At 36.0% G+C, this 14,403-nt stretch overlaps 2 protein-coding genes across 2 annotated transcripts; one reads left to right on the top strand and one right to left on the bottom strand.

The window, feature by feature from the left end:
• Positions 1 to 653: 653 nt before the first annotated feature.
• Positions 654 to 7,606, top strand: Rad9 (cell cycle checkpoint control protein Rad9). The gene is made up of 4 exons (XM_088233587.1): positions 654 to 832; positions 2,124 to 2,368; positions 4,733 to 4,884; positions 6,639 to 7,606. Exons 1-4 carry the CDS (start codon positions 799 to 801, stop codon positions 7,384 to 7,386), a joined length of 1,179 nt encoding a protein of 392 aa, XP_088089713.1. The 5' UTR covers positions 654 to 798; the 3' UTR covers positions 7,387 to 7,606.
• An 85-nt stretch (positions 7,607 to 7,691) lies between these two features.
• Ube2g1 (ubiquitin-conjugating enzyme E2G 1) lies at positions 7,692 to 13,194 on the bottom strand. Its single transcript, XM_088233588.1, has 5 exons — positions 13,005 to 13,194; positions 12,373 to 12,475; positions 10,385 to 10,482; positions 9,466 to 9,644; positions 7,692 to 8,268 (listed from the first exon to the last, which is right to left on the bottom strand). The coding sequence occupies exons 1-5, from the start codon at positions 13,048 to 13,050 to the stop codon at positions 8,188 to 8,190; spliced, it is 507 nt and encodes a 168-aa protein (XP_088089714.1). The 5' UTR covers positions 13,051 to 13,194; the 3' UTR covers positions 7,692 to 8,187.
• Between the last annotated feature and the right edge of the window lie 1,209 nt (positions 13,195 to 14,403).

Genomic DNA, 14,403 nt, shown 5'->3' on the forward strand with positions numbered 1-14,403 from the left:
ATATCATCCGACAAATTTACTTTACAATTTGTCTCTAATATTGCCTTCAAATGTTTCAGTACAAAAATATGAGATCGAACTCTTCAAAATTTAAAAATACCCGTGAAGGGAAAATGGGATTCTAAACATTTGTATGTGTTGTTACCTGTTATCGGCTGGTTTAAGTGACCCTCTAACACTCAAGACTTGTTTGGCAACAAACACACCGAGATCGAAGTTAATTATAATTGGGTAGGATCGCCACGTCTAAATGGAACCGAGTTTCATAACGAATGGACGAGAATGCGGTTAATAATATTGCAACAATCAATTTGTCTTTTGGCCAATAGAATTACGTCCTCAATTTTTTTAAACCCTGAAACAAAATACTAACTTACTTTATAAATAATTCTGATTATCACCTATGTTTTGTGAAATTCATTTTTTTTTCTAGGGAAAATTCATCTTGCTAATGGTTGTTTTTTTATGTCTTAAATATTTAGCGGTACATTTATAAACATGCCTACCATAATACATTAAATATGATTCAAATTAGTATTTCATTTATATTTCTGCATTTACATCTATTTCCAGATTTATATTTTAGCCCATTTTGAAAAGGTCTAAAAAAAAATATAGATTAGTGTTGCTATTTTTCTATGAGTTTGAAAGCCATAGACATTTTCAAATGTCAAATGAAAATGTCAAAAACTTTAAAATTGCAAACACTACTGGTGGAGAGAGATTTGAAATAATTTTAAGTTTTAGCACAATTTCACAAATAAAATAATGGAAGTGAAGTATCAACTTACTTGAAAAATGAAGTGTATTATACCAGGATTAAATGTCAAAAGTTTGTACGGTTTCTACTCTATATTAACACTGCTGTGATTATTTTTTTATTATTATTTTTTCCCAGTAAGAATATAAAAATAATAACTTACAAGTGATTTCAGATGAAACTATTTATAAAAAGAATGCTATGCAAATATTCAATTAATACAATTACAAGTTAGTTTTCTTCTAAAAACTCAAAATGTACTTACATTATGCTTAACTCTCCCTTCTCTGAGATGTGTAGCTAATACACATTGCACCTAATAACTTTCTATAAATAAAATGAGCGTTCTATGTTAAAATTTATACTTATTGGGCACAGAAAAAGCGTGACGATATCAGATATCGGAGATAAATCACCAACATAATAAAAAAATTACCTATATGTCGCATTGTCGCGGTGATGAAGCACATAAGCACCGTATTATAATAGTCTCAAACCCTCTTTTCGTCTCACTCTCGGTGCTATAAATATATTCGCAAGCGAGAGAGACAATTTCACGTGTCACGCAGGCCAGTAGAAAAGTAGCCTGCACCACTGCTACATCATCATTCCACGTCCGCTCCCTAGTCGGACCATATGGTATCCACAAAGCTTTCATGCATCTCTATCGGCTGCCGACTCCTTTGCGTCCTCCCAAGTCAGGTTCTCATCCCGTAGTTCTGACATAAACTGCTGACTAACAGTCAGCAGTGCACGTCCAGGACGTCGAGAACCTGATGCCCTATAATCAGGCAAGCGTGGTTAAGGCTCTCAGGAGGCATCCGCAGCACATGGCCCAGCCAACTGTATCACCTCCGCTTGATGACAGTTGTCAGCGGAATTTGCTACGTCTGTTCTCTTATTACTTAATTTCTCACAAAGTCTCTTCTGCTACAGGGCTTCCTTAAGGGTGAACACCTCGCTCACGTTGTGAGCTTTAGCAAATGTTTTTTGTGATTGTATTTTAATTATTTTTTACTTCTGAATTCATATAATTCATTTTTGCGTTTGAATTGACTACACAGCACAGGAATGTGTCGATTTTTTCAGCAGAGTAAGGGAAGGGTTAGAGTACTTATTCTACCACCCTCCAGAAAGAGATATGTGTTTATTAATGTTAAAATCAATCTCCCTAGTTTATTGTATCTGTTTTATTCGTTTGATTTTTTTTTCTTGCTCATTTTTAATGTTTACGGTTGTTGATTTTTTATAAAGACTTTATCGTTATGGTATAAAAAAATTATGTTTTGCAGCATCAGAACCGAGTGAATGTACATTGTATTTACTTTATTTCAATGCTTTGAAATTAATGTCTCATTTTTAGTCCTGGGTAGGGCCATCCACTCCATGGCCCGCATCGGGGATGAGCTGTACGTGGAGCCAACTCCGCAGGGTTTGGTGCTGAAGAGCATCAACAGCTCGGAATCGGTGTACTGCAGCGTGACGTTCTCGCGTGCTTTCTTCACGTTCTACAGCCCCGACCACCGCAGCACGGAGCCGGCGCTTTGCAAGATCAGCATGAAGTCCGCTCTCGGAGTGTTCAAGTCTCCCACTCATATGGACAAGCAGGTCAAACATTATTTTTAATTTGTCAGGCATGCCAAGTGAACGGACAGCGTAAGATAAAAACACTTACCCCTTTACGACAACATTTGTCGCTAGTTTTTTTTCTACTTTCTTTTTAATAATGGGCAACACGCACGCAAATGTAATATTTAAAACCTTGCATTGAAAATTGATAAATGTCATACATGAATATGTGCCTATATAGGCAGAATATCTAATACCTATAGGCAGAGTTTTGAAAGTTGCAGTGTGTAAAGTGATTACTAAACCCATCTGATGACGGATCATAAGCTCTGTAAATGCCTAGGCTTCCGTATTCTCAAGAGCTTCATATTTATTGAAAAAATATCTAATATAGTCAAAAAGATGATTACCACGTAAATGTTGGTGGATGCAGATAACTGGGGAGTCTGAGAAAGACTTACCTGAAGATGAAAGTGTGCCAAGATGGAATTTATTTTATTTATTGATTGATTTTTACAGATATACATATTTATATATCTTAAAGACAAGAGAACCTTAAAGAATTAATAAAAAAAACAGTTAACAATTCACATATGCACAGATTTCTTTTACATTTGCAATTCACAATTTGTCACCCAACTAGACAACAGTGTGTTTGAAGGCTAACAAATTGTGAATTTGCTAGTTTGCAATGGAATATAGTAATAATAAAGGTGTACAAACATCAGGGAGAAATTAGAAACATCTTTATGTTGGATTCACTGCATAGCCTGGAGTATGTAACTTTTTTTGTAGTCCTGTGCAGCAATCCGCTTGGTTATATTGACTTTAAACGTGTTTAAGCTGTTTGTGGTTTTCAAAGAACTATTTAACTGACTAAACACTCTCAGTGCGATAAGACTATATCGTCTTCGTTCTTGCAGCTGGGGTTACATAATTTTCAGCTAGAGCACATCTCGTGTATCTGGTTCTTCGTTCACTAGTTTTAGTTTTGTGAAACAGGCAAAGAGCTGACTTCACAACCAACTGTTCGACGCACAACACGTTTTGTTCTGCAAAAAGTAGGGTACAGAAGAGGACGTCGGTACATTAAAAATAATTAGCGTGCGTGCTTAAGCACAAGCGCAAGTGCTAAAAACATCTCTCGTAGAACAGAATGTTTAAATTTCATCAAGAATTAATTACTAAACATCTTTTCTTTCTTATTAGTAGAAATTATTTTATGCAACTAAAGAAAGAAAACAATAAAAGATACAGGCAAAAAGCCCTCATATTCTCCGGTCAATTCCTCTAATTTAAGTTTTTTTTGTGTACGTAGTTAGTTTTTTTCTTAGATTTGGCCACAAAATCCATAATGGAATCGTTTAATTATGATTGAAACTTTTTAAATACTTACCTATGGGAAATTAACTGAGTTACCTTAAATTGATAAAATAAATCTAATTTTCCGTGCGAAAATGTGAATATATTTTCTTAACATGTTCATTTAGATGTTACCAACAAAGATACTGCAAATTTTTATATAAATATTCACATTTTCGTTTTTGAAAATCCATTTTGGGCCCTGGGTATTCTTCACCGTTGATCTTGTAAATGTTATTATATCGTCATTGCGTCTGCAATATCCATTAAGCGGCATTTAAAAAAAAAGGAGATAATATAAACAATGTACCTTTTGAAGATGGATTTTTTACTTATTTTTTATTGATAACAAAAGGAAAAATATGCAATTTTATTATGAACAAATATTTAAATTTATTTTTTGAAACAAAGTTGTGTAATCTTAATGAGAAATAAAAATACTCTCGAAAAAGAAAAATCATTTAATGGATTTTGCATATTATTTTTTTTAACATCAAAAACATTTTTCACTTTGTGGTATATGACATTTTGAACTACATATTTGTTTATACATTTGTATCACCACTTTAACTTTTGAGTTATACGTTAAAGTGGTTTAAACAAATTTATAATCAGTGATTTTTTTTTCTTTCTTTCTGGAAGATTCTAACTCACATAATATTCAAAACTAACGTTTAACTTTATTATTACTATTCGTTATAGGCAGGCAGTCTTTGCTGATGCACTGATGTGTGTCTATCTTATCTTCTAAAAAATACTGCAGTATAAATATGATTATTTTTTGTACACATAATCTGTTAAAGGCACGTAAAAAATGCTTCAAATAAATAAACATAAAGTTACCTATGAGAAACTAATTTGTGTAAATATTTATATTTTTTATTCATTAATTGGAAAGCCTTATATCAAATATCAAACTTAACATTAAAAATAATGTGTCCTAATTATGTATATATCTTACGTTGATTTATTTTAAGTATTCTTAGCATACCTTTAACAGAATGTGTACCCATATACTATTATTAGGATTGTATTGTGCAGGTAGAGGTATGTGAAATAAAGTTGGACCCTTCCAACTGCAAGTTGGTGTTTACGTTACGCTGTAAGCACGCCATCATCAGGACGCATTTCCTCTCCATCCTGGACTGTCGTCAGATGGGGGCGGAATACTCCAAGGACATGTTACCTAACAGGTCAGTCTTCTTTACATTACCTACCCACATAATATATATGTACCTCAAAGGCAGAAGGATTCAAATCCAGAAAATAACATTTCGATTTTCGTATCCAGTTTATGATCACGTCTATTGATTTTGAAGAAATGTAAGTCTTATAATGAATAAACCAATGTATTAGATATTGAATATACAAATTAATGTTATAAATTATTAGAAATCACTTAGAGAAAATAGATTCTTTAGGCTTGTGTCGAACATTTGACGTTTGGATTTGCATCCGTCTGCCTGAAGTACAGATAAGTAGTTCGCAAAGTTATAACACAAAAAAGCAGAATTTCCACACTCCTGACATTCTATAAACTAAAATACCATATTGCATATTCTCCATATTTTCTTTATTTCCTTTTTGTCTTTCTTTTCACCCTTTAAAGCAATGCTGACGTGTGTCATATTTAGAATTATCAAAAAAAATAGATTTTTGAAGAAAACCACAAGAATGGCTGCATTCAAGTGTCGTATAGTTGTTACATCGTAATGCTATATGTATATGTACGTTTATTTTTTGGCATACGGGGGTTGTATGTCATTTCCCATCACAAAATAATTGTGTATTCGACAATATTTCATCTAAATAACTGTAAACCAGTGTACTAAATTTAATCTCTGGAGCTCCCTGGGGAGTTTAATAAAATTAAATAGACTATTAAACTAAGCCAAAATTTTGATGCATCGTATTGTTAATAGCGCTATGATTTTTTTAAAGTTTTGTATTTCTGAAATTACTCTTCTCTTCGTTTAAACCGGAAATCTTTCACAACTCTACTATCATTGGTTAATTCATATGAACTAGTGACGTCGTTCAAAGTAGTCTGTTTTTATTAAAATATTTTATTTTTTCCCTTACATTTTACATTTTCAAGAAACAGCCTTACTATTTAACGCTCTAATTTTTACCGAGCATAAGAAATTATTTTTAGTGTACAATTTCCCGTAGGGCTGAAGTTCCTCATTTGAATGACAGAGTTGACAGAGATGTAGATTTTGAGAGGGGAATAGGACGTCTAATGAAGAATTTAAGAAATATGGACTTTAAACTCGGGAAGAATGGTTGCAGTGATAACTTAAACCGGCAATACCAGATTATAAGCCCTGTAAATAAATGCTCAGACTTTCATATTCCCTCCTCAAAAATGTGCATCATGATTTAATTTTTTCTCCTCGAAAAACCTACCTCGCTTTCTCAATTTTATTTCCTTTGTAGTTTGTTTCCTCTTTCCAATATTTGATTTACAGGTCTACTTTGGTTGTTTTTATTATCACAAACATCTTTAAAAATGATCGCTCTTGTTACGTTACTGTACGCACTTTGTTATTAAAAGTAAAGACTATTTCATGAATTACCGGTGACAAACTGCAAGATATATCGGGACTTATTGTCAAAACTTCCCATTCTTCTAATAAATTTACCCATCTCATCGATATATTGGATTTCTTGCTAAGGACACTGAGTTGGCATAATCACCATTTGATATTTATTTGTCTGTATTAATACTTACTGTCTTTCGCAAACAACATACCTAGTTTTCAATATTTTGCGTAAATTTAACCCTGTAAATGTTTCATGGGCAAACATCTGACTGCTGATACAAAAAGTATGTACAAATTAGGGTACAAACAGTATAGATTCTTATGTACTTTTCTTCTAAAATAATAAAGAATTCATCCTCACTTGCAGACACTACCGTAATGCAGTGAAATATTATTTACAGGCTATCCGCCCAACACCGAGTGCTGTCGGACGCGGTGAGTAACTTCCAAACTTCCGAGGACAAGGTGACCGTGGAAGTGAATCCCCAGACCTTCCTCCTCAGGAACTACGCGGACCAGACGGATTTATCCAAAATCATCCGCACGCAAATTTCCTTGAAGCCGGTGGAGTTTGACTATTACTCGGTGGGAGTGGACACCAATATTACATTTTCCATGAAGGAATTCCGCGCAGTGCTGTCCTTCGCCGAGGCTGTTAACTTGCCCATTTCTCTCCAGTTTGAGATAACGGGAAAACCCGCCATATTTACCATAGACAATAATTCCACGTTTGAAGCCGATTTTGTGATGGCCACCGAGTCTCCGGATTCCGTGACGCAGCAGACGGCCTCTACGACACAAGCGAAGAGAAACACCTCCAAGAGGAGTAGTACTAATGGATTTCGCGATTCCAGCGCCGCTAAGAAGCCGCATTTAGATAAAGAAGATTTGTCCAAGTGTTTGGACGAAGATTCTCACCTGTTTAACTTTATCGAAATGCCCGACGAGACAACCGCTCACGCGGAACAGCCGGCACCGAATCGAGAGGATCCGGAGGAGTCCGCCATCCCCGGATCCCCGACCAGCTGCACCCGGGTCCGGAGGACGCGGGCGGTGTTCCAGCGCTGCCTCGAGGCCACGATGGATCCGTCGCGCTGGGGGCAGCACCACGCCATGTTGGCCACAGATTCCGATTGCGAAGATGTGTGAATACATACGAACTGCGTAGTGCCTTTAATGATTTTAAGTTGACGAAGGCGAACTTAAAAGTGATAGGAACTATTTTTCTTAGCCATGGAACGAATAATAATTGATGAAATAAACATTATTGTGTGTCAATATTTAAAAAAATCATAATATGTATTAGATGCAAATTTGCCAATTATATTTATATTGTTTGTCACTATATTACATATTTATAGCAATGAAATTGGATTGTTATTACGAGCTTGATTAGTCGGTCGGCGGTGGGGGGAAACGAGGTGAGGAGGTAAGCCAATAATAAAATTCAAAAATGTTTACAAAAAATTTACTTATATAAATAATGCAGTCCGTATAGGATGTTAAAAAACATGATCGAGTCTGAGAATGAAACATTTTCTTTAAATGCGATTTTCTAAGAATACACTTAATATCACAAATGTGGCCACGAACAATATGGGGACAGACAAATAAAAGGAGCGGTACATTATCTTAACATTGTAAACCTAGGTCTATATTTTAGTTATCAAATAAAAGCGGCATCCATTCATAATTCCACACTTGCACAATCTTTATACATTTCTAGCAGATACAGTGGTGAACAGGGGGAGAGAGAGAGGAGGACAGCGGGGAGGGGGGGGCAGACAAGCGCGGGAGAATAAATAATTTACAACTTCCACTTCAACAATTTACACTAGCGTCGGAGACTGTCTTCGTTTCGTTAATTATTTTTCATTTTATATATTTATATATGCGTATCACTTGTTCTCCGAGTTAATTTCAATATAGTCCGCGCACACACACCACTCCTTAGAAACAGTCTTCTTGGCTTTTCCGAACACAGCGAGCGACTTTCTTCTTGAAATCCGCATACCGCTCCCTCCATTCCTTCTGCAACAGGGTGAGAGAAAGAGAGACATGAGTGGGGAAGATGGTACCGGGCGGTGTACCTTCGGCGGCCAACCGATCGATCGTAGCGACTAAGATTGTCAATCGCGAGAAGACGAAGAACAAAAATTAAGCTTACGGAGAGACAGTTTTTTATTTACCTATATATGTACTTACATCGCATGCGTAGCAAAATAGATTTTTAAATTAAATGTACGGTCAAGTTGAAAAACATAGTACTGGTAAAGTTCGAATCTTGGAAGGGTCAACATGAATAATTTTTTCTTACAAAGCAATAATTCATAGTCCCTAAACTGGAACCGGAAGCTTAAGACTAATCACCTTAACTTCTAAAGTCCAATTGCTCCAATGCAGTGACCTATGCACCACTGGATGCAGATAATGAAACGCTGATTGATGAGTGATCTATCACACGGTGTAATGAGTTGAATCGGGTTGCGGTACCGCGGCTAGTGTTGCGGACTCGCAGATCGGGAGTCCGAGGTTACCAACTTTATCCTAACTTGATTCCCACTTTCTAATAGTGAATTATAACTCGTTGAGTGGCCCCAAAATACAAATTTTTGAATAAATCATAAGAATGCAAATATTTTCTTTAAAAAAATTAAAAAATTTAACACTTCCTGTTACGCTGTAAAATTGCTGTAATCCATCTTTTGACTATGAAAAATGTTCACAGTAAAAACCTTCTCTCTATAATATGCTCTTTCCTTTCTTCTTTGACAACTGGCGAGCGGACGTTTTGCAACAATTAAATAACGAGACTGGTGTGAAATATGTGATTTGTTGCAAATAAAACTGTACTAAACTTTTATCCTCTTCAACATACACTCCTCGCCTATCTAAACATTGAACATGGGAACATTTCAAAGGCTGCCATGTTCAATGTTTTCTGCAATCAATCGCTTGAGTTTAGACCCACGTGACACCCTGTCATGTTTCTGCTGTTGTGGTTAGTTAGTGGCAAAGGCCGTGCGCGTTCAAAAGATCGGAGGTTCGTTGAGCAAATTTTTATGTTCTTAATGTTTTTTTTACTATATCTATGTCTATGTAGCCGCCTTTTTAATATTATTTTTATGTTTTAGAACGGGGTTATTAACCCTAGTTAGAGTCAAAGTGACAATAATGTACAATAAACAAAAGTTGGCCACCCCGGTGCATATAGAGGGAGGTACTCACGGCCGCGTCGACATTGGCGGGGCTCTCGTCGTTGGGGTCGGCGAGCATGGAGATGACGCTGATGAGGATGGTCTCCACTGTGTGGACGGGCAGCCAACGCTCCGACGCCTTCTCGTATCCCCACTTGTCATCTCCGGGCTCGTGCAGAATGGAGATACACACGTCTCCGTTCTTCTCGACTGTCGGCAAACATTACGCATTAGCTACAGCCCTCCCGATACGATGACGCAAGCAATATTATATTATTTATTTAGTTGGATGAAAATCGTAGCCTGCATTTACAGCTCGATACTTACATTTCGACCTGGCCTGTGTAAAATGCTCCTATTTCCAAATATATTACTTTGCAGGAGGTGTATAAAGTTTTTTTTATTAATTAACCTTTTTATCTGTATAGATGCATAGTTTTGCCATATATTTGCATGTTTAAGATTATTTTTTACGAGGCTTCCTAGCCAATTTGCGACTTGATCAGTACTGTTATACAAAAGTTCTGAAAATGCTATAACACATCTCAGTCTGAGCTTTTTTGAGATGCATCGTTTTGCCACAAGACGGGCGTCTTGTTAATTGTATCGCCCAATTTATATAATGTCAAAAACTAAAAGAATACACAATACACTGTTTCAAACAATATTTGAGAAAAAATAAGAGGCAAGTAACATCACAATTAAAAATGAAAAGAAACATTTTAAATATCAACTCCTAAAAAATGATAGTGGTGACAATATAACACAAAAACTATAAATAACAGTAAAAATTACATCGTAAAGCAGATCTCATAGTCAGTTTTGTGGTTGAATAATATTGAAAAACTGAAACTGTCTTCCCAGAGATCCGTGCGTATTTCAACAGGGGCTGACTATATAAGGAACTTATCATTGAGATAGTTTTGGTCGGTTTAGAGTTCGATACTCACTGTTCGGGTGCCAGATCTCGGTTACAAACTTCATCCTCGGCGGCCTCAGGGGGTACTCCTTGGGGAACTGCAAGTGCGCCTTGAAGAAGCCCCCCTCGCTGAAATACCGGGATAATTATTACTACACAATATGAGGCGATCAGCGCAGATGTGGTGTAAACCCACAAACATGTGAAACCGAGATAATCACATTCAAAGTTCAGCCCTGAACAAACTGGTAATGGCGTGAGCGGTGCCAGTTATTAATGAATGGTAAAAAGTGAGTCCAATCACTTCTAGTTTATAAAACGCATGGCATGGACCCTTTCTAATGTTTAAGTCAATTTATACCCATCAGTGGGTTGTGTCACTTCTGCACCGACGCGAAATACCTCCTACAACTCTCGATGGTGTACAAAGTCAATTTCCAGTGCCCCGGATTCGATTTCTGATTTTAAAATCTATCTAATAAGCTAGGCAAGCAGAATACAAACAACCTTGTACATTTATTTTAGTAATAAATTGTAGAGAACTCCCAATGCGGGGAGTCATTATGTTCATAAAATTGATATATGTAGGTGATCGTATTGTCGCAGACTTTAAATCGGAGATGGAGAGATTTCATCCCCACTTTACCACAACTTGATTTATATTTTCTAGCATGGTTCTTAACGAGCATAAGAATGCAAATATATTTTTTTGTTTAAGCTGAGTTTACATCAAGACAATAGACAGTAAAATACTGTCTTGTCCCAGTTCCGTGAACAGCCTCAATCGCGCAGGACAGGATAATACAACGATTCGTCCGTAGTTCACACAGGGAACACTGAAAATGAATAGGTGCCGAGTGTGCTACGAGCGAGTTCGCAAAAATTATTATTTCTTTTATACCGAGATGAATAGGAATTGTCGGAAGACAAACTAAACAATAAAAAGAAACGACACATTCACACTGAGCAAGTGGCTCATGTCCTATTGTCCTATCTGTGCGCATTTACATGAAGACAATAAGTCCGATGCTGGGACAGGACAATATTGAATTGTAAAGACTACTTTACTTTCTTGGAAAAGAGAATTAAGGAAAAACATCCATTGAAAAGTAAGCGCCTTCGGTTGTTTTTATACATGCCCGATTGCGAGAAATCTCAAGTGGAAATATTATTTGTAAACAACGATTTTCCAACAGAAGTTCTCGATGAATAATGTTTCTTTCGTCACCGAAGCGCGCCGTCTCCTTATAATAATCTAAAGCCGCGTGTTCACATGTCCATGGACGATTGCCAAGAACCGGGAAGGAAGTTAAGCTTTCGGAAAAGTCACCCATTTTAACTACGCCAATCCAGAACACGTCTGCCGGTGGGACATTCTACAAAAAGCAGCATTTTTACAATTTTAATTAAAACAATTCATTTTTAATTCAGTGGAACATTCCGGCATTTTTCAGGGCATGAAGAATTATTGTTACGAAATAAAATCACAATTTAAATGGATCACAGTGGAATCTTTGTGTAGTTTTATGTGTTATATACCTAATTAAAAATTACTTTTAGAGCTATTATTATCTTGAAATATGGTATCCTCTTTAGTTAACGTTTTATTTGTATATTTTCTTTATGCAGGTAGGTACCTATACTAATCGTGTACTTATTGATATGACCGGTTGGGTATTGCACTATTCGCCTAATTTGGCTAGAATAAAAATATTATAACAATAATCAAAAGGTTTAAACTGACAAAACATGCAAAAACTGTTAATTTACAATTCTTTATCGCGATTATGTTTATTTTCACATTAATTATGTTTCAAAATTCACCTGTAAAAAATATGTTTTCAGCTTATGGTTACTGGAGATTTTATGAAAACAGACAAAGCAATATACAACTAGATGTAATTGAAAATAATACCCTCTGAAAACATGAAATATTAGGAAGTCGCACTGAGAAAATGTACGGAAAGTCATGTATCCAAAAATAAATAATATCCACAAAAATAAAAGGATGCTACTCACTACAGCGTGTCCGGAGGCCCGATGATGAGAACCTCCCATCTGTATATGTCATTATCATCCACCAGCCCGGCCGAGAAGCCTTCCACGGGGTTCTTATTCAATTCTGAAGTGGAAAAAACCAAATACAGCACATTAATTATTACAATTGAATTCGGAAATCGGTGAATAAATTCCGTCGGTACACAAACACTCCGCGGCGCGACGGCCGAATCGATGCCATTTTGTTTGTCGACAATTTTAAACAAAGGTTTACGAAAAATATTTTTCGGTCGCATTTGACGATGAATAGCGTATTTTTTACTGTTTCCACCGCAGCCATAAATATTGCGTTATTACGCGAGATAAACCCACGTAAGACATGTTGAAATCCGAAAACATTCCGAGCGGGCACGCACTGAAATATTGATTTTAGTAAAAACCCGCGCCTATACAACATATTCCAAAAATACTAAAATGCAAATTTAATGTTTGGATAAAAACCACGTTTTCTTTGTCGCGTTATTTCGGTCCTAGAAACGAAAGCGGACAATTAGAACCGACCCTTCTTCTCGGGTCACTCGCGGTTCTCCCGTCGTTGTCAGTCTAGATCGTTTTGGGAAGTAAAATTATAATTCTTTAGATCATTCACTTACCTGCCAACTGCTTTTTTAATAAAAGCGAAGACTGTGGCTCTGACATTAATTATAATTGTGAAATTTACTTTGAACACACGAAACAAATGATTTTCCTTCGAAAGATGGCTGACCGCTGAACAGGCTGGGAAACATATGTGTTGTTTCCGGCATTATTAAGTAGCGCCGTCAGCGGCCAGCGGCTGACAGAAACACTAAAATCGACAGAAATAGAGACCTGCTTTACCTACAACCTCTACATGACTATTGAAAAGTACAGATGGCAGTATAATATGCCACTGGCAAAGCGGGAGCGACTTAGGGGTTATCTAGTGTGCTATTCTAAACCACTCTTGCGGCACGAGAAAACATTTTTTATTGTGTATTTTGTATGTAAATACACGAGATAATACGATCGCAAAAGCGTTTGGAATACCAGTCTTGGTTATTATTGATAAACAAATGGATTATAATAATTTTACTAATATCTTTTATGTCCTGATATATTGAGAAAGTATTTTACATTTGAAGCAACAAGGCGCAAAATATTATCTATTATAACTCTACTATTAAATGTAGGTACTGTACCTCTGTACCAGAGGAAGCATTGTCTCAACAGAGCAGGCATGCTATACTTGTAAATTAAGCTTCGTGGTTACAGGTACCTAATCACATAAGAGTTATGCTCCCCAGCACAGCTTGAAGAAGATTATTATTTGAAAACATTTATTGTATCCAATTTCCTGTTGGGCTTAAGTTCTTCATTACTTTTGTGCCTTCATTCTCTAATGGACTTTTATAACGAGACGTGACATGCCTTCGTGTGAGATGAATGGATATATGTATATACTAGAATGTTAGTATCAATAGACTAGAGAGGGTCCAATGAAAATTATCTAAACAGGTCGACTACCGGGTAACCTTTAACTTATCTAACTATAATTGTTGCAACAAAGGGAAAACATTTTCGAGAAGGAAATATGGAAGTCTAGGCATTTACAGGGCTTTTGATCTATCATTGACTGGCCACTTCTCACACTGGACACTGGACTTCCTCACTGTGTACTTGGACATACTCAAAACATTGTTCTCTAACTATACCGAAAGTATGCAGTACCATAGAATAATCTCTCTTTAAAATCGAAGAATAATATTAGACCAGCTATTTTTTTACAAATAATTAAACAGCAAAATTGATTCCCCTAATCTAATTAAAAGACTTCCATTCCGCGTGCCATCTAGACTGACAAGACAAAATCCTCTGTTTTAAACAGACAATGAGTCAATTTTAAACAATCTATAATACCTAGAATATGCAAGCCATATAACGATAGATTTACCGAGGCTAATATTTTTCATAATTTATATAAATTTAAGTCAAAAGTCATAGAAATATTAAGAGAAGCAGATATTTTATTAT

This window comes from Micrasema longulum, unplaced genomic scaffold (assembly GCF_059751315.1).
Source record: "Micrasema longulum isolate JH-2025_06_02 unplaced genomic scaffold, ASM5975131v1 h1tg001128l, whole genome shotgun sequence".
In the NCBI taxonomy this organism is placed as follows: domain Eukaryota; kingdom Metazoa; phylum Arthropoda; class Insecta; order Trichoptera; family Brachycentridae; genus Micrasema; species Micrasema longulum.